The sequence below is a fragment of the Coffea eugenioides genome, chromosome 2 (genome assembly GCF_003713205.1).
Source record: "Coffea eugenioides isolate CCC68of chromosome 2, Ceug_1.0, whole genome shotgun sequence".
Lineage (NCBI taxonomy): Eukaryota > Viridiplantae > Streptophyta > Magnoliopsida > Gentianales > Rubiaceae > Coffea > Coffea eugenioides.
In genome coordinates this window covers 19420821-19447361 of record NC_040036.1, presented here as the reverse complement: position 1 = coordinate 19447361, position 26541 = coordinate 19420821, and the positions used below count along the sequence as shown (strand labels likewise).

Below are 26541 nucleotides of genomic sequence, written 5' to 3'. Positions count from 1 at the left end.
AGCTGTTGAACTAGAATTACCACTTTGTCCTTCAAAAAAGAATTACTACTTTGCAGTATCTGGATTTGGTGCGGAAAAAGCACAAGGAAAATAAAAAAAAATAAAAAGAAACAATTTTAGCGATTTAGCATTTTGTAAGTGTCAAATTTACACCACTTCTAAATTTAATTGGCAAAATAAAATTATGCAAAATTATTCTCTTCTCTTGAAAAACAAAAAGGCACTTTTCTAATGTTAATATACTCCTATTGCTTAATCTGACCTATAAATCACACTACATGATAATACTCCCAAATTCTCAAAGATTGATCACTATAGGTTTGGTTATGCGGATCGATCGAGTAGTACTTTGGTAGTCATCCACAAGGGTGTGGGTGAGCCAACCCCATAACAGTAGTTTGCGAGCAACTGGGTCAAAGCTTGACTCAAAATTAGTTTAACTGAATTCGAGCTCGAGCTATTTATTCCGTGTAACGAGTCGAGTTTGAGTATTAATAGTAATTACTTGAATGTTCGATGAGTTTAATTCGAGTATTTATGTTATTTATATATTCTATATTTTAATTATGTAATGAATATTCTGGGTTCGTATTTTAATAATTTTACATGAAGTATGTTTAATAAAAAAAAGTGATAAATGGCAAAATAATTATATGATAAATCTAAAATATAAAAAATTAAAAACAAGAAAAAAAAAACTCGAGTTCGATTTTGGTAGGGTCAACAGTTTACTCAATCTCAAATGACTTCAAATTTAAATTTTATTATATTGAATTGAGTTCGAATTCAAATTAATATACTTATTCGAGTTTAAAATCAATTAACACGGATTGCAATCGAATTCAAGTATAGTGTAACTTGAATTGGACTCGGCTTAATAGCACTTTAGTCATCTAAGATTACTGAAATACAATCAGATAGATATTGCCGGACTGGTACAGTTGTACATCACCAGGCGTCAGCAGAACCAATCAGAGTTGGCCCCCTCCACGTCACCAAACGACCCCACATGGCGTCAATGCAGCAGGATCTTATATCCTTCCATCCCCAGCCCCCAGGAAATTTTCTTCCGCTTCAAACTCAAATAGGTACTAGAGTATTTATTTCGAAATTTTAAAGTTCCCACCCAAACACATCATCCACGCATCACATGACGCCACGCACTCCCCCAGGGTCAATCACAGCCATTGGCACCACCTGGCACGGTCGGGCAATGCGGGCAAGCATCAGAAACATGCAGGCCTTGAGATCAAACTTCAACGGGTGAGATTCTGCCCGATCTGCAGACCTGCAGATCTGGCTGCCTTTAAGAAGCGGTGATCCTCCTCCTGCTTTCTTCGTTCAAGCAAGGAGGGTCATAGAAACCCTCGCCTTTTAATAATTTTTTGCCTTTTTTTTTTGGTTTAAATACACTTTCCATTTTGATTTTCTGAACGCATTTCCCTCCAACAAATTACTATCTTTCGACTTTCCGGCCAGCGGCGGTTAAAATTTCCGGCTTTCTAGCCATGTGTTCCCGCCATTTTTTGGTCGGAGATTGACCGCCAGGGCGAAATTTCTTGAGCGACCCGTTTGATTTGAAATTCAATCCGCTTTTTTTTTTGGCTCCCGCCTCATATGGCTTCCGCCGTCTTGCCCAGCCGAAATGAGTCCTATTGGGCTGAACGCGAGGTTTGTATGAGGCAATTTCCAAACAACCGCACGAATCATCCCCATTTCTACCCGCGGTTGAATCCTAAACCTCATTCTAACCCTAGCAGGCTTCCAAACCCCATTTTCAACTCAAATTTCAACGTTAGCCGGCAAATCATTGATCTTACAGCTAAAACTGGTCTCCGGCAGCGCAATGAACCATCACCCAGGCCTCCTTTCCTGCCACCTTCGGCGTCGATCAATGATCCGCACTCCTTTAACCGGAGTGCAGATGGGCCTCTTCTATCCAAGGATCCGTTTCACCGAGAGTACGTGACATTCAAAGCGTCGTCGTACTCGAAAAGAGAGCTGAAAGAGCTGAAAAATCGACTAATCTCCGACCTCGAACGGGTTCGGACCCTATTGACCCGAATACAGACCCGGGAGCTTGAGTTTAGACCCGGTTTTTGTAGGGCCCTATTCAGGCCGCCTGCTGTAGAAACAAATCACATACCAGTGAACCTTACATCAGATGAGAAGCAGAACCAAAAGAACCGGGCATCCGGGTCAGTGACCCGAAAGGGTAAGGGCAAAAAGAACCAAAAACTTTCGGGGCAAAAAAGGGCTCTTGCTTTAGGTGATGCTCGAGAAACAAAGCGGCCGTTTGTGATCCCAACTTCATCAGAGGCCGAGAAGGCGTCGGAAACGGTGATGAAGAAATGTAAGCAGATTTTGATGACACTTATGAAGCAAAAGCACAGTTGGGTTTTTAATAAGCCCGTTGATGTTGTTCGTCTAAGGCTTCATGATTACTTCAAAGTCATAAAGCATCCAATGGATCTTGGGACTATCAAGTCTAATTTCAACAAAAGGGTGTACAAATCACCCCTTGAATTTGCTTCGGATGTAAGGCTAACTTTTAACAATGCCATGAGATATAACCCCAAAGGGCAAGATGTCCATGCAATGGCGGAGTCTATGCTTTCGAGTTTTGAAGAAATGTTTGAGCCCGTGTATCAGGAGTATGAAACCGGACATCGAAAACTGGTTGCTGGGAAGATGAACGAAATTACCAACTGGGTTCAGCTGGAACCGGTGATTGCGATGCCACAACCAATATTGTTGAGTTCGCCTTCATGTCAGAATGAGCAGATTCTGTTGTCTCCTGGATTGCAGAGTACAAGCGGGAAATTGCCAAACCCAAAAGCCAAGGATTCGAACAAGAGGCAAATGAGCAATGAGGAGAAGTCTAACTTGGGGTTGAATTTGCAGAATATGCCGCAGGAGAAGATGGAACGCGTGGTGCAGATTGTCAGGAAGAGGAATCCTCATTTGGTGCCGGACGGAGATGAGATTGAACTTGATTTTGAGGTTCTTGACGATGACACTCTTTGGGATTTGGATAGGTTCGTGAGTAATCACAAGAAAGCTCTGAGCAAGATGAAAAGGCAAGAACTCGTTGACGGTGCCAATTTGATCGAAGAAGAAGGACCCAAGGTAACGAATAAATGCCTTAAGTTTGATATAATAAAGATTTTGACTTGTTTTAATTGGCTGATAATTCTTTAGTTATGGTAACAGTCTCCAGTTAGTGAGCCTTGTGAGGTGGATGTCGAACAGAACAACAAAGAAGATGCAGGGGAAGAGGATGTTGATATTGGAGAGGACATTCCAGCATTTGACTTTCCCCCTGTGGAGATTGAGAAGGATGTGGAGGTTGAGAAGGGTAATGCTGCTGCCTCCGTTCTGGAGGTTGAGATTGAGGACTGTGCTGGAGCTAATGGTGGATCCCGCAGCTCTAGTGCCGCAAGTTCTAGTAGTGATGATTCTTCTTCTGATGGTATTCTATTCTGCATTTATGTTTTTCTTTTGGCATATATAGTCCACAGAGACTGATGTTGGTGTTTGATACAATGTGTAGATTCAGATTCAGATTCTGGTAGTTCTTCAGGGAGTGATGATTCTGACGAGGATAGTGTACAGTCGCCTTATGTTGAAGCAAAAGGAGTCCCTGCAGCTTAATTCTGTTAATGGGTATGTGAAGATTTCAAGTAACAATTAATGGAAAAGTGAATGGAATTGAGAGGGTTTGAAGTGTTGGCGTTCTATCTTTGTTGGCTCCCCTTTTTTTTTTTTCATTTCTGGGTTTGTGCATTTTGGTAATGGAGGAGAATTAAGGTAACTGTGGTTCTGGCTTTGGCATTGCTTGGCTCAAGCTGTAGCATTTTGTAAAAAGGATGGCCAGAATGTTACTTTAGGTTAGGATAACCGAGACATTAGTTAGACGTGACTGAATTAGGGTGTTACAGCGGAGGGGTACAGTCAGAGAAGTTGGGAAGAACTGAACGGTAGAAAGATAGCAGTAGCATTACTGAGTTTGGTAAAACTCTTTTTGATTTCTATACTGAATCACCACACGATTTTTAGTGGTGGAGCAGCAAAAGCAGTAAACATGTACAGGGAGTAGTGTACTCTGACTGGAAATATGCAAATGTAGTTCTCTCTTCAAAGATCTTACAGAAGAACCCTTTTGGCTTCCTTGAATTCTAATTAGCTGTTTTTAATAGCGTTCCAAACTCGTACTTACATGAAATGAATGCCTTAAACGAGTAGTTTTCTTAAATTGGAACTGTTTGCAATCTCATGATTCAGAATCCAGAAATTATCAAGTCTAGTCTGCTTCTGTGCAAATATTGTTCAGGATACTGTGTTACACACATGCTTGAATCTTTATCTTGATTAATTATGGTTTCCCTGAGTCAAAGTAGGAAGTCATAAAAGCAAAATGATACAAACATGTTGAGTATCCATATATTTCAAATGTGATGCATGGTACATGTTGGTGACTTTTTAAGTTGAGATACCTCAATAAGAATGTTCAGCTTTGCTCGAATTGTAATCCTTGGCTTCACAAGCAATTGAAGCTTAACCCAACAGTATTCCCTGTCAAGAATTTGTTCTTACGTGTTAAAAGTACGCAAGTGAGAGTAAAACATATTGTACTATTCATTCGTTTACAGGCATAATCCAATCAATAAAAGCCAACGCGAGTACCCAATCTTTTCAGACAATTCTGATCACCGCATCAATGAACAGAAACGCAGCAACTTCCACTCCAGTTATCTTATTTCAAGGGGTCCAGTATGTGGTAAGAAACATCTAATGCGTAAAACATGATATGACTGAGAAATAAGAGCACCGCACCGCAAACCTGAACTAAACAAAACTCATTTAATAACCAGGACAAGCAACGCCAACTTCAGTTGGGGCTTAACCTACACAATAAAGAGATTGCAAAAACTGCTGTACTTCCTTTAATGAATCTAAAGCGCAATACAGAGAGCTAGCTACTTAAGATCAATTAGGGAGGTACATGATGAACTAGCTAGCTGATCACTGTAAAGATAGAAGGAATGAATTGCGAGAGCATGAGAAAAGCGAGCTCTTCAGAAGCAGTCATTCGCAAGCGATGCCATAAATTTTCGCAAGTCTAACTTCCAATGCCAATATGAAAGCTCCTAAAAAAGTTGGTCATAAATTTTCATATTTCACAATGATCCCCTCCACCTTCCGAAAATACATGTTGAACGTCCAGGGCATCAGGAACTTATTTCTCCATTACGAAGTCGAAGTACTCTGGAAACCAAACAACACTACCATGTTTGTACTCTTTCCTGAACTATGTCACTCTGATGTTGAAATTCTGCAATTGACTTTGACATATTATACTACAACACTTCATCCCCTGCAAAGCTCATCCAGTATATAGACTTCCTAGTTTCAAAGTTGCATTACATCAAATTCTTCATCCCCTGCGTGGTTGCCTGTATCGCATTAGGACCCACAACTTAATTTGGTCCCACGGCGTCAAAGAAAACTTGGCGAAAGAAATAAAGGTAACAGGCGAGTCTTGCACACTGGTACAGGACAGAAGACTGGTGCAGAAGGATTTTCTTAGAGAGAGCCAAAAGTGCTGGGGAGAGCTAATGCTGCAGCTAAGAACCCGTCATTAAATGGTGGTGATCTGAAAACCGGTCTTGATAAAACTTTTGCCATGTCTTCCTTTAATAAACTCCTCATACCAAGATGGGGAGGAAACTTTTTGTTCCAAGATAATCCATTCTCTGTTTTTGTTAATTGCCCTCTTTAGTAATTTCAAACTCAAAACAGGATTTTAGGGCAGTCAGCTCTCCAGAAGTGTGGCCACTCGATTTATGCTTTATTTTGGTCTTACCAAAATAAATTTAAATAAGAATAATGCTTCTTTAACGTCTGTTAACATCTTTTCAAACCTTTCTTTATCCACTATGGAGTTGCAGAAAGGAATTATCTCGGATGCTGTTATGACCATCTGTGTATTCCACGTAAGAAACAATCAGAAGCTAGTCGGGTCGAATGATTTCTTCAATTGTGAAAACATACTGTTCAATCTCAAGACCCAAATGGTCACGTCAATATCATTTAATGCAGAAGAGTTTAAAGGAATGTTCCCAACACCTGGCAAACTGAAAATAGAGACTGGTGAATGGGAAGCGCTCGTTCACATACTCACACAGTTAACATTTACATCAAGATCAGGTTCAAAACCCCATCTGATTATGATAACAAAAAGTTTTCACCTTTTACTTTCACTGTAACCCTCCTATTCTCTCTCTCTCTCTCTCTCTAATTTAGAGCTCGCTTTGGGATCACAATTTCTCAAAGTCAGCAAGACTCACTTTTTATCCAATTCTTTCACCAGACTCTGAAATGAAGCTTTCATTGACCCTGTTTCAATCAAATTAAGTTTTTAAGTTCGTTAAGTGGTGGGATGTCCATAGGTGGTGAAACACTTCTAGCGCTGCATCACCTGGTCCAGTTTCTTCACAGGAACTAAAGTACGGGACCCTGTGAAGACCATAACAGAGGCTTCTATTATTACCAAGTATAATTGTACATTTGCACACACAACTATAAATCCTTATCCAGAGAAGGTATCCGAGGTAAGATTCCCACAATTTCTTGAGAAGTGTGCATATAATTAACTTTGATCATCCATCTTCAAGTTGAATTAATTGGGATTGTAAATTGCAGTTTGCAGTCACATCTGCTGTTGCAGAGGGCCCTGAAAACCAGGCATACAACTCTTTGTGCGTAAGAATTATATATAGACACCCAAGGACTAACGCTCAACCATCCAGAGCATTTTCTCGAAACCCTCTAGAAGGAAATTTCTTCAATTCATTGAGATGAAGTAGGATCACTTGTATAATCACAATAAGTCTGGAAGGACAAAAACTGCCTCTAAATCAATTGGCTAAGTGTACATATTATCCAAGTTACTGGTCTTTCAGTATATTGTTGCTTCCATCAGCCAAAAGAGTAGTACAAGAACTCATTCATGCTCTCAGAAAACCTTTGATAGTTTGGTTCTGCATTCAGGAAACACTTTATTTGTCTTCATAAACAAAGGCGTTTTGGCACTTAATAGCTGCATAGGAGGGCCAAATGCCTCTAATGAAAACTGACTAGCAAAAAGTAAGTAGGCAACAGCATTCCCTAGCGCATTCAGAGAGTGGCTAATTAAACCATCTGAAGAGTGGACGGTCAAGGGATTCTTAGCTTTGACAGAATGATCTCCACTCCTTGGGTGGTACTTGACCAGCTATTTTCCTGACTGACTGTTATCTTTGACTCTTTAACTCATTATTTTGCACAATATGTGCTAGGCTGAGCATTATGCTCCCTTAAGACTATCTCTAGTCCAAAGAACATTCAAAGACCTGCTAACATGGAATACTAACAAGTGATAGATAGTAACTCTAACCGGGGATGTTATACTTGCTAAATATGCTAGTGTGCCAATCCATGACCAAATCTAGCCACAAAGCTAAGCAAACCGCATTTGGAACTGGCTAGATATTGTAAAGATACTACACTTAGCAGCCAGGGAAAAACTGTTTAATCTCCAGTTTTACGGGTAACAAATTGGTTTTCTTCAGGCGGTCCCTTAAATTGTGCACCAAATGCTAAACTTAAAAACTTCAAGTTGCAAGCCATTTACAAATCTATTCTATTCCAAATTCAGCCTGTTCTTAGTCTATGCTTATCCTAATTTACACTGCAATTTTCTACTTCTAATCTGAATTACCCAGTAAATCAAAGATATCATTTTTGTCTAAGTTTTCAATGATTCCGTTCATGTCGAATGTGGCTTTATAGGTTGCAGAAAAGAGGATGAAATTAAAACAGCAAAGTTAGCACCAACTAACACGACGAAATTCCTAGCACTCCATGAATTTGCCTTTGAGACATATTCAAGCACAGTCCATTAGATTCCAGTTAAAATCACAGGCTAGAGGTGCAGTAGAAAATGCTATGACTTCAGCTGGTTCATGGTTGTGCAGGGCAATTTCTAATAGGTATTTGTTCAGATGAACAAACTAGAAAATCAAGCTTTGGGAGCAGAAAATCTCACATGAATCATAAAATGCATGTGCTGATAGATAAAAGCCGAATAGCAAATTTTAATTGCTACAAGAAAAAAGAAGAGAAAAATCCTACCATTTTTGTTGGGTTGTACTCTTCAAGGACAAAGAGGACACCGGTAACGCGACGCTTGAAGACTACCTGAACCAAAATTACCCATCATTTTCTAGCTCAGAAACAGAAGAAAAACTGAGCGAGGAATCAAGGATTGAACCTGCAAGCACGAGAGTTCTTTTCATCACATCTGAACATAATCAACAAGTTCAGATAGAGATGCGCTGAGAAAAAGGAATCCCATATCTACCATAAGTTAGATAGAGCTGAAAAGGAGATCCAAGATTGCAGTTTGACTGCTTTAACAAGTTAACTACATCTATTTCAACACTAACAGTATAGTCTTGGAACATGTTCACACTGTTTAAGATAAACCCCCTCTGTTTCTAGGACAGAATATAAGGTGGGTATTAATGAGAAAGCTTAATGACAGCTGTTTTCTTCTATGAGATCCAAATCACAGATTTTTGAGGAAGCGCACATCCACAAGAACGGTCACTTTGTGGGAGCAAATATACGTATGCAGGTGGGATAGTGGATTCTGATGGATGGCTCACACTTTCACCAAACAAAACAAAAAGAGAAGATGCAGGGGTCCATGGCCTTGAAATCTCCTCATCTTTAGTTTAAATCATAGAGAAGTTTATTTTTGTACTGAGGCAATGAATAATATGTTATTGGAGCATGCTTATTACATCAAGGCATTGATTAGATTCTGGTGCGAGCAAATGTAGGATTGAGTTGGGATCAAAAGCTACGCCCGGGAAATTCAAGATTAAAGTAGAGAAGCTCCCAAAAGCATAACGTAAACGACCCACTTGCTACGTACTCCGGACACTCAGGGCTGCTTTTGTAGTTATCATGGGGGAGGATGGGAATCCATCTAGCCGGCTAGTGCACAATGAATTATAGTTCACTTGGGCCAAAACAGAGAACATACTTTGCCAAGTTGAATTCCCACAGAAGTACTATATCACACCATATATGTTACGTTACAACATACGTTGAAATCCCTTCATCTCCCTTTCTAAATTTCACTTCTTCTGGGTTAAAAAAACAAATCATAATATACCTCTAAAAAGCGAATGCAAGTCAATCAAACATAAATTTCAACCATGCAAAAATGGGTTGGATGCAATCACAAATCAAGTTGGATTCACCAGTCACATTCTTCTTTTTTTTTTTTTTTTTTCCTTTTGCTTTTATTTAAGGAAATCGACCTTGATCATGTAGCTAATTCTTGGAACATAAGTTGTTATTAATTTTTTAATTATGGTTAAAAAAAAAAAAAAGAAAGACAGAAGGCAAGAGAGAGGGTTTGAGAGTTCACAACTCTATCGTCTTATGCTAACACATTTAGCCCACAGAGGACAACTGTTTGTTTGACCATCGGCTTTAGGCCCTTCTCATTGAAGCCTGAAGGAGAGTTTGTGATCCAGATAGTCGACAAATGCCGTCATCATATCGATTTACATTTGACTAATGGACTTGCAAATTTCAGCACCGTGACCCAGAATAGACCGCCATCAAAATGATACAATCGCCGAATTTGTTGACAAGTTCATGATATGGACGCTCATGGTCATGGATAAGAAAACAACGAGAAGAGAAATCACAGGAGTATTACATACACAATACATGCATACACAATAGGAAGATGGTACTTCTTATCGGTATTGGATAGCTAGTTCGTTCTCACAGTTGATTGCATTCGTACAAATCCAGTCCTTCATTAGACTTCACATGCAGGATCACAGAATAACTCAGCATTTTAGTATAGCACTGTTCTCGAGAACAAGCAGTCTCAAGATATCCAGTAAATTATTTGAGCTAGACTAGAATTTCTCAAGCACAACCTGCCAATCATCTTGCTGGTGTTGATGATGCCCAAATTTCAAACAACTAGGACTTCTTCATGATTGACAATGCAGTCATTACCAGCGTTATATGTGTGTATCTACTAACTCGTTGCCCGAACGACTACCGCAACCACCACAAGCACCAGCCTGGACACCGGCTGCACCCGCAATCTTATTCCCACAATTACCACCACAGCCTCCTCCACAACCACTAGCATTCACGTAGGGCGCACCACTGATCTTATTGCCACAACCGCCACCGCACCCCCCACCACAGCCTCCGCTCTTAATCATATTACCACAACCACCCCCACAACCTCCACCACATCCCCCACCACATCCTCCACCACAACCGCCACTCTTTAGCACATTCCCACAATTAGCACCACATCCTCCACCACATCCCCCACAACCGCCACTCTTTAGCACATTCCCACAATTAGCACCACAACCACCACAAGCCCCACTCCTCACTTCACTGCCACGCCCTCCACTACAGCCACCACCGGATGCTCCTCCTTTCCCCATTGTAATTGCATTTCCTTGCGAGACCTCAACATCTAACTTCCCATCTTCTTGTACTGTAGTTGGAATAGTTTTGCTGACATCCAACGGACATTTGCTAACTTCTTTATCTAAAAATTTGTTTTCCTCCAAATTCTTGCCGCTGGAATTAATGCTGATATATCCCTCTTTTCTCAGTATCTCACCAAGTATGAAAGCCAGTACCAGACCAGGAAACAGCAACCACTCTTCATTAATCTATTTTTTCAACAGAAGATGCCGAGCATGGTAAGGCAAGGCAAGTTGAAAAGTCTTCACCTCAAATCTGTATAAACATTCATAAAGAATATAGTTTACCTTGACAGTTCCAGATTTGAAATCAAACAATGCCAATGCCTTGCCATAGGGGTCTTCCACAGAAAATTCAACTGCTGTCAGAAAGTCACGATCATTCCTTTGCTTCTCACAGTGCTTTGGCTCATATTCCAGCTTTCTACCAGGAAATAGTTTTACCTGTACCAAGCATGGAAAAGGTACGATGGATGCATGGTAAAAACTATAAAAACATCTTTCTGCCACAGGTTGAATTACAAAAGGATGTACCCTAGGTCTTATCTCTTGCTTACCCTCCAATTGTCACGTTTTTCCAAGCGATTCTTAAAGAGATCATATTTCTTAACTCATTCTTATATGAATCCCTAAGAACATTCCAAAAGGCTAAAACATAAAGACATATGGTATTTTTATTTTTCATTTTGGCACAGAGAAGATGGTTGTTTTTCATGGGATTTAGCTTAGCTAAATAGGTAATGGATTCTCTGTTCTTTGTTAATATCTTTGGTGTAGGAAAGAGCAAAAGAAAAAGCAGAGTGAAAAAAAAAGAAACTGGAAAATCTGAGGCTGCAATTTCCCTCAGGTATCATCGAAAAGAGCTAAACATATGAGAAGTTTTAATTTCTAGAAACTTGTATATAATCAACTATGAAGAGAGGCAAATATCATGGTAAAGCAAAGGAAATCACATGATTGTGCAATTCCAATGTATCTGCACTGAAACACCTGGAAAAAGGATAAATGCTTACTCTACGATCACCAATCAGCTCCAGAAGATATCCATCTTCATTGACAGTCCCTGGAAGCTTGACAGACCAGTTGGAATCTATCAGCAACCACTCTGTCCCAGTAAACTCTGCAACCCTGTTTGTGCCACCAGATTTTATGATGCCAATCACCTCTTTTTTCAACATGGAATCATTCTTTTCCTTTGACTTCTTGAAATCCCTAGAATAAAATAATGACTTATTTCAGATTATCTGCAGCACAGTTGAAATTCAATAAATGGAGAAACAAATAGTACTCATACTATCAGGACACCGTAGTTTTGCATCTTTAGTGAAGTTGCAGAATATAATACAAGTAAGAAGAATGAAGATACGCTTATGATAAATCTCAAAGCAAAATCTTCAGGATCTGCCAAGCATAGTATCTGGAAGAATCAGCATTGACAAGCTCAAAAAGTTCCATCAGACAAGTTTAATCAGTCAGTTCCTGGGCCAAAGTTCATGTAAACACATGTTGCAGCACAGTGTATGTCTTTGAATTTATTCTCAGTTAAATGCCAATATGAAGAAGACAATCCATGGGATGAACACAAAATTGGAGGTTAAATGCCAACATGAAAAATATAATTGTATGAGATGAAGTACAAAGCCAAAGAACTTGAATACTTGCAATATGTAATGGCAAATGATTTAAGGAATTTCTAATAATATGTACAAAGTGGAATTCCTTTTTTTAGTGGAGAACCTAGGCCCTTGTGCAGAAAGAAATTGTAGATGCTCCATAAACAGAAGAACTGTCACAAAAACAGCAAATGTTTTAAACTCATACCTCATTTGAAGGCTGATGACTTCTTTGCCATTGTCATCAATGATGCGAGTCCAGCTCTTAGCTAGATGTACCCTTCCTGGCAATGGGAAGAAGCAAGAATTTTTCGAGAATGGTAGTGAACGAATCAAGTGAAAAATGTGAGGTGCATTGGTTGGTACAGTAGTTGAAAGGGCAACTCGTAAGTAGATAGGCTTCGAGCTCAAATAATTAGAACTAGGTAACAACTCCAACCATTTTTCCATGGTAAGATTAGATAATGGGGACAATGAATCTTCCAGAGATATGGAACAGGAACCCAGAGTCTTGGCTGGCTTCGATATCGGTAAGTTGGAAGCTGAGTGGCACATAAGTTCAAAGAACAGATTCCCAGTAGGTTGACATTGAAAACAAGCAACCTGTTTCTCCCCAGACTGTGACAAAATAGTGAGACTTCTCTTGGCGTTGAAGATTGTGTCAGGCTGAGTCTTACTAAATGAGACAGAAAGGCCTCCCTTATGTCCCTCGCTAAGGTTTTTCACATCCACAAACTCCAGCATTACCTGAAACAATTTAGAGATTTATTTTTCTAGGTCAAAGATTAAGTACAGAAAAACAAAGGCACCATGTGAACGTACAATGACAAATAACCTGGTTAAATGACCGCAAAAGGCCAATCCACCCCCAAGTTGGGAGCTTAGCCGAAGTCAAACTCTAAGGTAAATAACACCCCAAATATGCAAAAGGTGGAAAGATAGTTACACAAACTCAACAAGCTCAAACAGCATACACCACATGCCATTAGAACTATTAGACCACGTGATTAAATCCATACAAGTTAAGCTATCTGCAAGTTGGAGTGCAGGACTACAAGTTGCTCTCTTTCTCTCTCACGTCGGTCTGTGTGAGAATGTGTTTTTGTGAGACTGTTTTGGGTGGGTGGTTGGCTTCCAATGTTGACACCATTTGAATCACAGAATTTTGGGTAACTCCAATTACTGGTTCCTAGCAAGGTGATTCACTTTTACCAAATTCCATATGTTCCTTAAACACCAGACTCCTCACATCCTGCCAGTGCCATCATAGAAATATATCCAATACATACTACACAGATATGATGGCAGGTTGCAATGTGTGTTGTGTATATGCATATGAGTTGATGTATAAACTGTTAAATTAGCATAATCAGGAAGAGAAAAGGTTCATTCAAATTACCTCAACAGCTTTCAATTCAGAGAGATGCATTATTTTCTGATTCTCTTTTGATGGATAGTCCTTCAAATCAAGAGATGGATATGGAGTAGTCCTTAGAGGTAAAGGGGCATTGCCTTTGTGCATTGCCCCTGCTCTCCAATATCTTACACCATACATCTCTTCCCACTGCTCGGTAGTTCCAGAAAATCCAACATCCAACTTCTTCCCTTTTGTTCTGTCTGAATCTGTGTCATCATGCTCTAATACCTTCCCCATTATTTCCACAAGGTCTTTGCAATAAGAAGCTGGATGCAATTGGTGGGTGTGCCACATAAGGTCAATCTCATAAGTAGGAACTGAGAAGCTCTTTATTGATCTCTCCCTGTTTCTCCTGATTAGATGCAAAAACCCTTTGTATCTAGCCACTGCTCCTTCTAGGTAGAACTCATTGCTCATATGCGGCCTTGCCACCTGGAATTTATACACATAGTAAGGCTGAGACAGACTGACCAATATCTAACTCATCATCTCAATGATGGCAAGATATTCTCCTCAAAATCATATAGTCCAGTAGTACGTCTCAGCCAAACTGATCTAGTGCAAAGAGGAATAGGACCTGACCTTTCAATCCAAATATCTTTTATACAATAGAATGTACATAACATTCAACAGATTGCAGATGTCTCGTTGTCATAGTGGGTAAAACAATAAACCTCATGGTTAGCAAAGTGGCATGTATTTAGTTACTCTATTCAACCCCTGAGTGAAAAGAAAAACCATTTTTGCATGAAACTCCTGTAATAAAACCCAAAACTAAGCAATATCACTTCAAAGTGCCGGTATACATTGGGAAGAATTTCCAATTGAGGCAACGTTATAGCATTATAGGATGTATTTCTGGAACCAAGAACCATGCAATGACTTAGTAAGGGTACAAGATTCTGAAAAGAAAGAGTTATCAAGGTTTTGTGCAATATAGAGGAAAGAGTGGCTACACAGAAATCTCCGGTTGCAAGGTTACAGTTTTATATATATAGTCTCACCCAAACCAAAACTTGTAACAAGGTTTTCCTCAGATTTACCTGGTAAAAAAATGGGCTTTGCCTCTTAACAGCAGCTAGCAGATCATATTTGGTGCAGTTTTCCAATCCAGATATTTCTTCAGAAAAAGTGTCTGAAAGAGCTTTGGCTGAATTGAGTTCAAAGGGCACATCTAGGTACAGATTCTTCCATATCTCTTCAGTTTTAGTTTTTGATGCCCCTCCAACAGTGGATACAACATTATGGTTGTCAAGAACACTTCCATAGAGTTCCTCGCAGTCAGATTTGTATCTAACCTGGAAGTAGGATTGTCAAAATTCCAACACGTTAAATTGGACAAGTAGCTCGGATGAGATAGAGAGTAAATTAAACTATACTCTGACCAAGAAGACATACTGGATTCAGCCTGTGGCAATGCCAAATCCATTCACAATCAAGAGGGACAACCAAAGGTCCTTCAAAGAATGGGGACACCGAATGCTTGGCCAGCAATGGAAGCCAATACGCATTATACCTGTCAAATTAAGTTCTCAAAACTGTCAAGTTGACACTCTTGAGTGGCTAATATTTATTCTCTAATAGATGTAACAAAATCCACAAGACTGTAAATGTAGCTTAAAAATGTATGACCCAGAAAAAGAAAAGGTAGAAAAACTTCTTCTCGCAACTCTCTTAGGCAATTATGGAATAATTTTAAGAACAATATTTTCTATTTGGAACACTTTTAGGACAAATTGTTCCCACGAGTAAAAGGTTATGCACATAACAGCGCGGAAAGGTTAGCACTTATCCTTACTGCAAAGATTTCCTGAACAATCTAGGAAACTTAGTGATTGTTTGGAAAAACTAAATTAATCAAGAACATGGTCTCAAGCATGAAAAATGACACATTAAAACAATTCATTGTGGTAGCCTTTGAGCTCGAATGCGATATTATACCTATGGATGGCCATATCCAGAGCAGGACCTTCATAAAGCCAACGGTTCCTATCAACAGCCGCGAGAAACTCCAGCTGTCTTTTCGCCGCGGCAACAAGGTCTACATTTATCACAATATTCTGCGCTTTCTTCCACTCCATTTCCTGCTCTATCTCCATAGCTCTTCTCCCTGATTATCAAACTGTCAAATCAAATCACAAGCTCATCATCCTCCGCAGAAAATACTATCATAACTATAAAGACATCATCCATTTCGCGAAGATGATAGTTAAAAAGTATCAACACATCGCCCAAAGTTAAAAAAAAAATAAAAAAATGACGCCGGTTGAAATTTTTAGAATATGCCCGGAATACAGTTTGTCCAACCTGGAAAAGTTGAATTGTTGAATTGAATTGAGCAGAAAAAGGTATCGGCGGAAAGTCTCTCTCCTCCGGCGACCGTGAGTTAGAATCAATGGCTCACAAGCATGATCGTGGCAATAACGTTGACGGTTCTTCCTCAGTGAAGAATGGTGTTTAGGATTTCGGGGTAATTACGGGGATGGTGCGACTTGTGAAAGTTCGGTATTTATAGTTATCCTAGCGTGTACGAACTCTCACACTTGACAAGTACAGGTTTTTATTTCCCGGACGAAATTGTCCTTCAGATTCAGAAACCGCGCCAATCAGAATTTCCAACAGTTCTCTTTTAGTAGTATTTATTATTTTTCAGAGTCAAAATAGTTCTTCTTTTCACTGTAATTTCCTTTACGATGTTCTGACAATTTCTTGGCCAGATTTTACTGGTAAGACCTGCAGAACAAGTTTCTTAAAAAATAAATAAATAAAAAGAGAAAGAAATTTCATTTGTTATCTCCGTTTAAATTAGTTATTTTTGGATATATTTTTAAAAAACTTTACTGTAGTAATAGTGTATATGAAAAACTTTTTTTTTGAGATTTTTTTGTTTATGTATTACTGGAGCATTATATTTGAAAAATAGGAAAATCCAAACGAAATTGAAGCGTGAAAAATTAAATGAGTTCTATGATTGATGTTGACCTGCTCGCTCGAACACCATACAATTATTGATTAAATCAGATATATTATATTGAAATTCTTGTGCTTCAATAGAGAATGGATAAGCTTTGAGGGGATATCATTGAGCTCAACTACTTATTGTTGTATTTTTTTTTTTAAGTTTTTGATAGTTCCCTTATTCTCAAGAGAGAGTGAATTAGATCCCACAACTATCCTCTTGATCTTGTGAAAAGAAAAGGTAAGCCGCAAGATAATATGAGGCGCAAGTCAACGCATCGCATTTTTCAAATCAAAAAGCAAATTTTCAATGTAGTTAATTTTACTTCATAACCAAGTGAATAAACATAGATCATGATTCAGATATCATGATCCCTTACAAGATTTCCCGTCTTAGATACAAAAAACAGAGGTAATAATTTGTTCATTTGCTCCAAAAAAAAAAAAAGAGAGGAAAGAATATAATAATCGAAACAACACAAGGAAGTTTGGTGGACGGTGATAATAATCACCAAATTCATTTTCGGCATCTACCATTGTACTGGAGAAGCAAAGAGCTGTAAAAGGGCAATCATGGTATGTTGTACTGGTGGGTGGTACTACTACTGAACAAGCAAATGCAGTAGTACAATTGCGCAAGCAAACCACCAACAAAACAAACCCCAACAACCCACGATGAAAAAACCAAAAACCCCCGCGGGGGTCCAAAGACTAGCACCAGCATCAGCAAAACAGACTACGCTTGATGTGATGCATCAATCACGATAATCATCGAGGGGGAAGACAGACAAGACTGTTTTCTTCTTTAACCGTCTTCTTTTCTCAAGAAGCTCTCAACTTTTCTGGCGATCATCCGTTTCAGCTTCGACCACTTTTCTCCCTAAATTAAGCGAAGTGCAAAACAAACATGAACCAAGCTTAAACAAGTTGGTCTCATCTCTATATCACGTTCCTCGGACCTGAGGAATTAGTTAGCCAATGACGATTGCATGCCAGGAATGCAGCAGATTTGTTGCTTTTCTGCTTGTATCGGGTATCAACCAAAAAAAAAAAAAACAATGCACAGTGAGTACCATTTAAACATTGTATTGAAGAAATTTCGTGACAGATGCCAACAGTGATGTACAAGCAGTCTTAAGACGAAAGAATTCTGCAAATTGTCTAAACCAATAGGTCCAATGTCTTGCATGCTTGCCGCAAAGACTACGACTCAACATAAATTGATTACCTTCAATTAGGTAAACTAACAAAAAATTCACCTTCTATAATCCTGCTACGTGCATGCCATTGCATGGTTATAACTTGAGACCAACTCACTTCCTGACCTCCTGATATTCTGTTTCTTGGGCTTCATCACCACCCTGAGGGTCAGACCCTCCAGAGGTATTCCCACCGCTACCTCCAGCCATATGCTCTCCAATCTTTGAAACGGCTTTATTTGCAGCTTCCATCTTTGCCTTTATTTCATCAACATTTTCTCCATCCATTGCTTTCCGTAGATCTGAGACTGCAGATTGTATTTGAGTCACCACCTCAGCTGGAACCTTATCCCTAAACTCTGTTAAGCTCTTCTCAATGCTATAAATGGTTGTCTCAGCAGAATTTCTCTGATCAATCAGTTCTTTTTTCTCCAGGTCCTTCTGTGAATGCAGCTCGGCTTCTTTGACCATCTTTTGAATCTCATCCTCAGAAAGCCCTCCGGATGAACGTATTGTTATCTGTTGTTCTTTCCCAGTAGTCTTGTCTTTAGCTGAAACTGTAACAATGCCATTGGCATCAATGTCAAATGTTACTTCAATTTGTGGATTCCCCCTAGGGGCAGGTGGAATTCCTTCAAGATTAAACTCCCCTAGAAGTTTGTTATCTGCTGCAAATTCGCGCTCCCCTTGAAGCACTTTAATATCAACTTGAGTTTGGTTATCAGCAGCTGTGGAGAAGACCTGAGATCAAAATAAACATAGGCTGAATAATTTGATCAAACCATCAAATTGTCCCTCCTGAAACATGTTTTATCTAAAGAGAAGTGCAATAAACCATTTTAATCATGGTACAACAACGGCTAAGCAACTCTAAGATATCTAAAGTTTTAACATTGGTAGGAATATTCTGCAATGGTTATTTCCCGCATAGCCAAGGGCCTAATTATGACCATTACATTGCCATACACAAAACGTGAGTTGATGCATCTCCACGACCAAAACATAGGTGGGAGATGTTGAATGGAACAAGTTTTGGCAATATTAATTCTAAAGATCTACCAATCAGTTATCCTTTTCCTTGCAACAACTAGAATTCAAACGTATGCAAGTAAACTCACCTGGGACTTCTTTGTTGGAATTGTTGTATTTCTGTTAATTAACCTGGTGAAAATGCCACCCATAGTTTCTAAACCAAGTGAGAGAGGAGTTACATCCAATAACAGAAGATCCTTCACATCACCACGTAGAATACCACCCTGAATGGCGGCTCCCATTGCCACAGCCTCGTCAGGATTGACACCCTTGCTTGGGCTCTTACCAAAAATTTCAGCAACTACTTGCTGTACCTTAGGGACACGGGTCATTCCTCCAACCAGAAGAATTTCATCTATATCTGTGGTGGAGACACCGGCATCCTTCAGACAGCTTATACAAGGGGCTTTAGTCCTTTCAATCAAGTGATATACAAGAGTCTCAAACTTTGATCTGGTCAAAGTCACATTAAAATGCTTTGCTCCAGAGGCATCTGCAGTTATGAATGGCAAGTTGATTTCAGTCTGAGATGTTGAAGAGAGTTCTATCTTTGCCTTTTCAGCAGCTTCTCGCAGCCTTTGCAGGGCAAGCTTGTCTTTTGATAGATCAATCCTCTCTGCCTTCTTGAATTCGCTCACCAAGAATTCCAGCATTGTGTTGTCAAAATCCTCTCCTCCCAAAAATGTGTCTCCATTAGTTGCTTTTACCTGTTTGCAGACGTTTAATCAACCAACATAAGACACATAAAGGAGATGCAGATCACATAAAACATGTAAAGAGAGTTTTTCCCCCCTTGGTAATAACATGTAAAGATTGATGATTACCTCAAAGACACCATTTGATATCTCTAGAATGGAAATGTCAAAAGTACCACCTCCTAGATCAAAAACTGCGATTGTCCCTTCCTTGTTGTTGACTCCATAAGAAAGTGCAGCAGCAGTGGGTTCATTAATTATTCTTTCCACAGTAAGACCTGCTATCCTCCCAGCATCCTTTGTAGCTTGTCTTTGAGCATCATTGAAGTAGGCTGGAACCGTAATTACAGCTCTGTTCACACTTTTGTTAAGGTAAGATTCGGCGGTCTCTTTCATCTTAGTAAGTATGAATGCTCCAACCTGGCTGGGAGAGTACGTTTGTCCATTAGCTTCAACCCAAGCATCTCCATTAGGTGCTCTGACTATCTTAAAAGGCACCATTTTCAATTCCTTTTGTGTCTGAGGATCATCAAAACGCCTTCCTATGTAACGTTTAGTGGCGAAAAGTGTATTTTGTGGATTGGTCACAGCTTGACGTTTTGCCGTAGCTCCCACAAGCAAGTCTCCTTTCTGGCTAAAAGCAACTACAGATGGGGTGGTTCGGGTTCCTTCGGCATTCTCAATAACTCTGGCAGTCTACACCAATCATTAGTGAACAATGAGTGAAACTGCTCATGCAAGTTATTCTGCAAGGCTAAAGAAGTATCAAGTCAAATGAGAAAGAAGAACTAAACCTTTCCCTCCATAAGTGCAACACATGAATTTGTGGTACCCAGGTCAATTCCAATGACATCATCAGCTAGTGGCCTTGAACTTAAGATGGAAAAAAGGAAAACGCATTAGCAGACCAGGAAAGTTCAAAAGGCAGAAATCAAGCTGTTGCCAGGTTGTGGTTACCTGAAGTATCTGAGACTAGTCAACATCCTTGACAAAGGAGAGGTAGCAGGGGATGCCTTAACATTTCCCACCAACTGCAATAGCAAAAGTATACATGATAATCTTCAGACAAATGCAAACATCAATTCTTGGAAACTCCTCAGATCTGCTTATTATTACAATCTGTTATTTGAACGGATTATCACGGGAACAATCCCAAGTACCATGCTCAAAAACCAGCACTAGCTTAACAGTAACAGGACAAAAGATTGAGGCCTAAGAGTAACCGAAGAGCATGCAAATAACAACTAATTCATGTAGAACAAACTAGGCTAAACCAATTAGATCTGCCAACCAGCTGATTATTGTTTCTCATAAAGCCTAATTAAACAATCCACTGTTTAAGAATTACAAGTCCCAATAAGCTACATGAAACTTACCACAAAAATTGCAGTCTTTCCCAATTCCGAAAGAGAAAAATTCAAACTTTAGCAAATTATGTTCCATACATTCATCTTTGATACCAACAACAGAGTAGAATCAAAATATAGCTCAGTAACTGAGGGTCTTTATTTCTCGTTTTGGATGCCTCAGAAGAGATATCCTTTTTTCATACAGAAAACATTGTATTAAATATAAAACTTAATTAATTAAAACAAGATTTCAACACTAAAAAAAAAAAAAAAAAAAAAAAAAGAGAAAAAAAGGAACCAGAGCTGTCCGCAATACGCATATATATCATCGTGTGTAAGAAAAAGAAGACAAAGAAATTTAAGACAAATAGAAAGTATTGACAACGGAGGTAAAGACATATGTGGTGATCAAGAAAGAGGGAAGAAACTCACGGATCTCGAAGCAGCTAAAGCAGAAGTATGCAATTCCGGGCGCCTAAGGGCCGACCGCAGGAGTATCGAAGTGGCCATGTTAGCGGAGATTCGGTGTATGTTGTTCCTTGGTAGAAGTAGAACTACGTTCTTTGTTCTGGAGGACGGAAGCTATGTAGGGTTTAAGCCTGAGTTTGGGTATAGGGTTTAAGGCTGCCCATGTCGTCTACGAGGACACCTAAATGCTTGTGTTTTGCTTGGGGGAGAGGCTACTGAAGGTGGGAAAAAAAGAAAAAAAGAAAAAAAAAAGTCAAACCCGTTACTGGTGGCAATGGGTTGGATTCAACCCGAACCACGAGGCTACCCGACCCGATTTCCTATAACGGTAAGGTTACCTACAGCAGCTTTTTACGATTACTTAACAATTTTTTTTTTGGGGTAGCGCTTCAAAATGATCGACACAACCATTCATTACTTATCTCTTTATTAGTACTGTGCTTAAAATTTACAAGGCAAAATTGTGCTTCGTCTTCCATGAACCATCATGACAACCAAGTATTGAATTTTTTATTAACAGCAAGTGTTTCTCCATAGCTTATATATATTTTCTCAAAATCAAAGAGAGTCCAGTAACCCATGACTATACAAACTGCTGCATGTGATTGTAAACAATTTATTGAAGTACCTCAACCCGCGGGACGAAGTTATAGCAAACACTTGGATAGACATGATTTATGTAGACCATGTGATCCCAATATCGTTACGCCAACTCGCTAATCCAAGAATGGAATATGTGATAAAATTTGAGTCACGTGATCTCCAAGACCAGGTCTATCTAAGTTTTTGCCAAAAGTTACTATGATGTGATACATAACACTATAACAGCATTTGGCGGCTACAACATTTAACCAGGTACACTGAGATACAAGAGAAGATTTCAGAATTGCGCTTGACGACTCGACAACATGAGCAGATCTTCTGGCTTAATGTAGGTGTGATGATATCTACAGATGGGATGCTTTCTCACAACTCCTCTGATTTACCATCTCTCTCTCTCTTTTGCCTTCTTGACTTAAATATTCCTCTTCGATTGTTTCCTTTAGGATGAAAAGTCTCTGGATAACAACAGGCTGGTTCATCTGCTGCGCTTCTCTTATTTCAGTCTCTTCCTTGCTCAGATGGTAAGCATCAAGCATGATTTTAATCCACTTATGTAGCTCCTTGGGAGTACTGCCCCACCCCGTCCAAAAAAAAAAGGGAGAAAAAGATAGAAATGCCAAATATTGTCAAACTTAGAAAGAAGCAAAAGATCACGTAATATTATCACAACCTCAAAGAAAGAAATGTAGAGCTCTATTACGTGTATATAGCTTTTGGGTCCTTCATATCATGTTCGTCCCCAGGGGAGAAGGCTGTGGCCAGTGCCGAAAATCGCTCTTCAGGGTCGATGATGTTCAACAAATACTTAAGTAGCTTTATTTCTTTTGGAGCAATACTCCTCAGACTACTTTGAGTGGCCTTGTACAGTCGATACATTATATCTTTCACCTGTATTAGCCAAGACCACGGTCCAAGTCAAGGACGCTGAAATATTGAATAAACACTTAAACAAATAATAGCCAGGAAACACTTGACAAATATGGAGACAAGAAAAGATCTTGGATTACGAACGATTAGGACTGATATCTCCATATATTGCAGGCTTAAACTAGTGACACTTCAAATTAAGCAGGGTAAGACAATCCTAATCCTTTGGGTGTGGTGGGGACAAAATTGGGTTGATAACATCAATCACTGCATGTAAAACTGCAACGAGTGTAAAAATTTACCTCTGGTCTTTTAAATTGCAGTATCTTTACCACATGTGTTAATTCAAGGGAGTTTGGACTTTCAAGTGACTCCCTTGGCAAGATTGGCACAAGGAAGTTTAATTGCCGTTATAAAATCTAAGTGGAAGTCACTTTAAAACCCAGGAATAAGCAGGAGGATGTGCAATTTAAATTTCAAATATCACTGAACTTCGTTTAGCGACCTACTAATGCTCATACCTCATTTTTCATTGTAGGGGACTCCTTTGCCGATGCCCAAGCACTGTTTATCAATAGGATCAATGAAGGGCTAAGTTCTTTTGCCTTGGCAAGACTTTTGATCTTTTCACATGCCGCGTCCACTGACACTGACCCCAAGATGTCATCAAATTTCGCTTGTGCAGAATCTAATGTCTCCACACTCTCCAGGGTGTTATCAAAAGCACTGACAGCTGACAAGCATCTAGCCCCAAGTCTAGCCAATGCTGTTTAACCAATGATATGACAACATCATAGGTTGACAGAAAATTGGCATTATTTTGCTTCTGTTTATACAAGAACAATCCCCATCCCCTCCCACCTCGGCCCGAACACAATGAAACGCATCATGTTAGTTTATGTTGTGATGAAGTATCATGCCACTAAGAATTAACTAATTTAATGATAGATGCTTGCAAGCTAGATGAAATCATTAGTGGGCATTGCACGATATATAAGAATGACTATAGCTGTTCAAACTTGATTGCACTTCTGTTTTGAACAATATACAAACAGAGGTGCCTGGAGACTAGACCAAGCTCAGAAATCTCAAGGGGTTGAAGCTTTTGCACTCTTTACATGGGAAAGTTCCAAGTCAAAAGAATACCAATAAGACGAGAACCAAGGACCTTGTTTTCCATTCAAACTTTACTGAACTTGACATTAATTTTGTATTAGTATATCCCATGGGATTCCTAAGTCAGCATAAATCAATATGAATATGTTTGTCATCTAACAATAGACAAGTTTATCATGACCTAGTAACAGTATGCACAAGTCCATCGTCCATTTTTTGTCAGAATAAAGAACCTAATGACTAGAATTCAGCAATTGAGATGCAGCAACACAAGCAGTCCTAAAATAACCATCAGGTAGCTAAAATGTCAGGAAGTGAGTTACCTATTTGTCTAAATAAACATCTAGCTTATAAGATCATTACAAACCAAACCTTCTAATTTATCCTCTCAAGTCTTAATGATGAATGGAGCAACAAAGAAACATAACTCTTCGCAGTAGGACATGTTTCACAGCTCACTGTTTCATAATAACAATTAACAGATTATTTGAATTGAAAACGACAAATAGATAAATGACACTCCTAAATTTCTGTCAGTTGTTTAGATCATCAAATTATTTCATTCTAGCAACTTAGACGCACAAAATGCAAAACTTTTTACCATCCCGGTCTTCCAAAGTATCACATGTCTCGGAAAGCAGAGTAAGATAGCGGAAAAACTCCCCAGTGAAATCCTTGCGCCTTTTAGAAACGATTGCATTCAAGTCCAAGGGGCTATCTCGAATCTCTTTAAGAAGTTGAGTATGCCTTTCCATTTCATCATCAATCTGTAATACTCAATACCGATTAGTTCCAATACTCAAAACTGATTACAACATGCCTCAATCTCAGTTGAAAAGAAAAAAGAAAAGCATGATGAAATTCATCAAATACCTTCTTCACTTTTCTTGATAAAGTAATCAGCTTTTGCTTCATTTCAGAATCATTTTCAGCATCAGCTCGAGATAAGCACCGACTGTGAAACCTATCCCTGTATTTCTTCCACTCTTCCCTAAATACCAAATACTTCCTCCAATCTTTTGACTTGGGTTTTTCATTCAAGAACAGTTCGATAATCTTGTCACAAAATTGGGTCATTGTCAGGCCATCTGCAACTTCAACGTCAACTACTTCCTGTACGGATTCACTAGACACACTACTCACCAGAGTCCCTGAACCCAAAATGGAAAAAAGGGAAAAAAGAGAAAGACCCATTAATACCGTAAACCCAGAATTTTAAAACCAATAAAAGAGACATCTTTGGTGGAAAGAATGACTTTTTATGTGTGTTTTACTTACTGGTTATGGAAGTGTTTGTTGGTATGAATTTCTTGGATTTGGGAATGTGGGAAAGCTCCCAGGGTAGAAGAAGAAGGGAAGAGGACGTGGTGGAAATTTTGGGGGGATTTAAGGGTAATTCTGGGGCAAATGAGAAGAAGGTGGTGAAGAGGGATGTTTGCAAGCCTAATAGATTGCTCATGCTTTGCTTGGCTTTGGTTGCCGGGAATGAAAGATGAGGGAGAGAGTTAGGAACAGTTGGGAAGAGTAGAAACTCGGACGATTAAACCGCCCCTTTGTTACGTCGTCGTGCAGCTGATTTCTACAAAACCCATCTAAACCCCTTACATTTCTGTAGATTCTTGGTTACTTGCTACGCAGCAGGTAGGGAAATCATAGAAGGATGTCGATCCCTCAATCTAAGGTCCCATGGACCGTGGGATGCCCATGCCTAAATGGATTTAACTTTTCTTTTCATAGCCCTTAACTCTTTTTTTTTTTGACACTTCCTTTAATAGCTGTATACGTATTTTTACTTGTGCTGGTGAAATATTTGCAGTTTTTAATTAACATCGTTAACAGTAGAAGAAATAAGCACCTCAGTATGGTAAAAGGCACTACAAAATCATTACTATCATCCAACACTTCTGATTTAAAAGATCAAATAAGGGTAGAGGATCCCCTTTTGAGTACAGGACAAATTGAGTTAAAATATGTTATTTGGATGCATTAGCTCAGGCCGAGCCAGTAGCCACCGAGGGAATCCTATTACATTATCAAAATGTTGGTGGCTTGTCACAACTCACAAACTTCAGTAATCAAAAGTTAACATCACAATCAATTAGCACTATAAATCATTATAGTCAAAACTATCCGATGAAACAAGAGTTTTGGAAACAAGCTCGAAGGGAGGAACCAGGGAGACCTGAGTGTTCCTAGCTAATGGTAACCTGCTAGTGCAACCGAAATTTTGTAGCTCAGGGAACCATGGTAATTTTCACGGTTTAGTCATTGAACAGAGCTCAGTTAATTCAGCTCTATGCAACCACCTAGTGGGTCACGATTGATGCCAGTTCTTTGCTGTTCTACACCACCGCATATGCTCTAGAAGTGTTGCCATAACCGCATTCTGAGAATGACCTTTAGGCGTTGGCGTTTTGGACAGAGACGTTAAAAGTACAGAGCATTAGCCATGAGCTGAATAACTTACAAAATCTAGCTGTAGATAGCTAATCAGCTAATGGACACTCTAATTCTCCGCACATTTTGCTTTAAACTGATAGGGCAGAATTTGCACCAGTAACTATGCCAAAATCACCACTTTTTGTTGGGAGTATAATTATGTTGATTGAAAAGGATGTCTTATGCATGTGCATTTGAG

The 26541-nt window shown here is 39.2% G+C and overlaps 4 protein-coding genes and 1 long non-coding RNA gene across 7 annotated transcripts; 1 reads left to right on the top strand and 4 right to left on the bottom strand.

Moving 5' to 3' along the window:
• The first annotated feature begins 906 nt into the window (after positions 1-906).
• LOC113761897 (transcription factor GTE7-like) lies at positions 907-4170 on the top strand. 2 transcript variants are annotated; one of them, XM_027305072.1, is made up of 3 exons: positions 914-3129; positions 3214-3472; positions 3554-4170. In XM_027305072.1, exons 1-3 carry the CDS (start codon positions 1618-1620, stop codon positions 3652-3654), a joined length of 1872 nt encoding a protein of 623 aa, XP_027160873.1. In that variant the 5' UTR covers positions 914-1617; the 3' UTR covers positions 3655-4170. The 2 variants fall into 2 exon arrangements, with proteins under 2 accessions (XP_027160874.1, XP_027160873.1); XM_027305073.1 differs by lacking the exon at positions 3554-4170 and having other exon boundaries at positions 907-3129; positions 3202-3291.
• Positions 3757-8701, bottom strand: LOC113761898. The gene is made up of 3 exons (XR_003467167.1): positions 8315-8701; positions 8176-8241; positions 3757-4575 (listed from the first exon to the last, which is right to left on the bottom strand). It is a non-coding gene; the product is annotated as an uncharacterized LOC113761898 (long non-coding RNA).
• Positions 8702-9718: 1017 nt separating this feature from the next.
• Positions 9719-16079, bottom strand: LOC113760488 (glycine-rich domain-containing protein 1-like). 2 transcript variants are annotated; one of them, XM_027303084.1, is made up of 9 exons: positions 15924-16079; positions 15558-15738; positions 15015-15132; positions 14660-14914; positions 13599-14048; positions 12408-12946; positions 11600-11798; positions 10875-11030; positions 9719-10775 (listed from the first exon to the last, which is right to left on the bottom strand). In XM_027303084.1, exons 2-9 carry the CDS (start codon positions 15713-15715, stop codon positions 10098-10100), a joined length of 2553 nt encoding a protein of 850 aa, XP_027158885.1. In that variant the 5' UTR covers positions 15716-15738; positions 15924-16079; the 3' UTR covers positions 9719-10097. The 2 variants fall into 2 exon arrangements, with proteins under 2 accessions (XP_027158885.1, XP_027158886.1); XM_027303085.1 differs by having other exon boundaries at positions 15558-15726.
• Positions 16080-17640: 1561 nt separating this feature from the next.
• LOC113760489 (heat shock 70 kDa protein, mitochondrial-like) lies at positions 17641-21465 on the bottom strand. Its single transcript, XM_027303086.1, has 7 exons — positions 21282-21465; positions 20458-20531; positions 20295-20373; positions 19630-20196; positions 18892-19512; positions 17892-18514; positions 17641-17851 (listed from the first exon to the last, which is right to left on the bottom strand). The coding sequence occupies exons 1-7, from the start codon at positions 21357-21359 to the stop codon at positions 17848-17850; spliced, it is 2046 nt and encodes a 681-aa protein (XP_027158887.1). The 5' UTR covers positions 21360-21465; the 3' UTR covers positions 17641-17847.
• Positions 21466-21843: 378 nt separating this feature from the next.
• LOC113754486 (uncharacterized protein At4g37920) lies at positions 21844-25553 on the bottom strand. The gene is made up of 6 exons (XM_027298929.1): positions 25182-25553; positions 24777-25054; positions 24505-24670; positions 23309-23553; positions 22621-22808; positions 21844-22490 (listed from the first exon to the last, which is right to left on the bottom strand). Exons 1-6 carry the CDS (start codon positions 25360-25362, stop codon positions 22265-22267), a joined length of 1284 nt encoding a protein of 427 aa, XP_027154730.1. The 5' UTR covers positions 25363-25553; the 3' UTR covers positions 21844-22264.
• Between the last annotated feature and the right edge of the window lie 988 nt (positions 25554-26541).

Excerpts from the sequence above, each read along its gene's own strand:
- LOC113761897 (XM_027305072.1), top strand. The coding sequence starts at position 1,618 with ATGGCTTCCGCCGTCTTGCCCAGCCGAAATGAGTCCTATTGGGCTGAA. Across the intron at positions 3,130-3,213 it reads TCGAAGAAGAAGGACCCAAG|TCTCCAGTTAGTGAGCCTTG; the intron begins GTAACGAATAAA and ends TTATGGTAACAG. Across the intron at positions 3,473-3,553 it reads TGATGATTCTTCTTCTGATG|ATTCAGATTCAGATTCTGGT; the intron begins GTATTCTATTCT and ends TACAATGTGTAG.
- LOC113760488 (XM_027303084.1), bottom strand. The coding sequence starts at position 15,715 with ATGGAGATAGAGCAGGAAATGGAGTGGAAGAAAGCGCAGAATATTGTG. Across the intron at positions 11,031-11,599 it reads AGCTGATTGGTGATCGTAGA|GTAAAACTATTTCCTGGTAG; the intron begins GTAAGCATTTAT and ends TGCTTGGTACAG. Across the intron at positions 10,776-10,874 it reads TCAAATCTGGAACTGTCAAG|ATTAATGAAGAGTGGTTGCT; the intron begins GTAAACTATATT and ends TTGAAAAAATAG.
- LOC113760489 (XM_027303086.1), bottom strand. The coding sequence starts at position 21,359 with ATGGCCACTTCGATACTCCTGCGGTCGGCCCTTAGGCGCCCGGAATTG. Across the intron at positions 20,374-20,457 it reads ACTAGTCTCAGATACTTCAG|TTCAAGGCCACTAGCTGATG; the intron begins GTAACCACAACC and ends TTCCATCTTAAG. Across the intron at positions 20,197-20,294 it reads TTGCACTTATGGAGGGAAAG|ACTGCCAGAGTTATTGAGAA; the intron begins GTTTAGTTCTTC and ends TGATTGGTGTAG.
- LOC113754486 (XM_027298929.1), bottom strand. The coding sequence starts at position 25,362 with ATGAGCAATCTATTAGGCTTGCAAACATCCCTCTTCACCACCTTCTTC. Across the intron at positions 24,671-24,776 it reads TATCAAGAAAAGTGAAGAAG|ATTGATGATGAAATGGAAAG; the intron begins GTATTTGATGAA and ends TGAGTATTACAG. Across the intron at positions 22,491-22,620 it reads GACCCAAAAGCTATATACAC|TACTCCCAAGGAGCTACATA; the intron begins GTAATAGAGCTC and ends GGGGTGGGGCAG.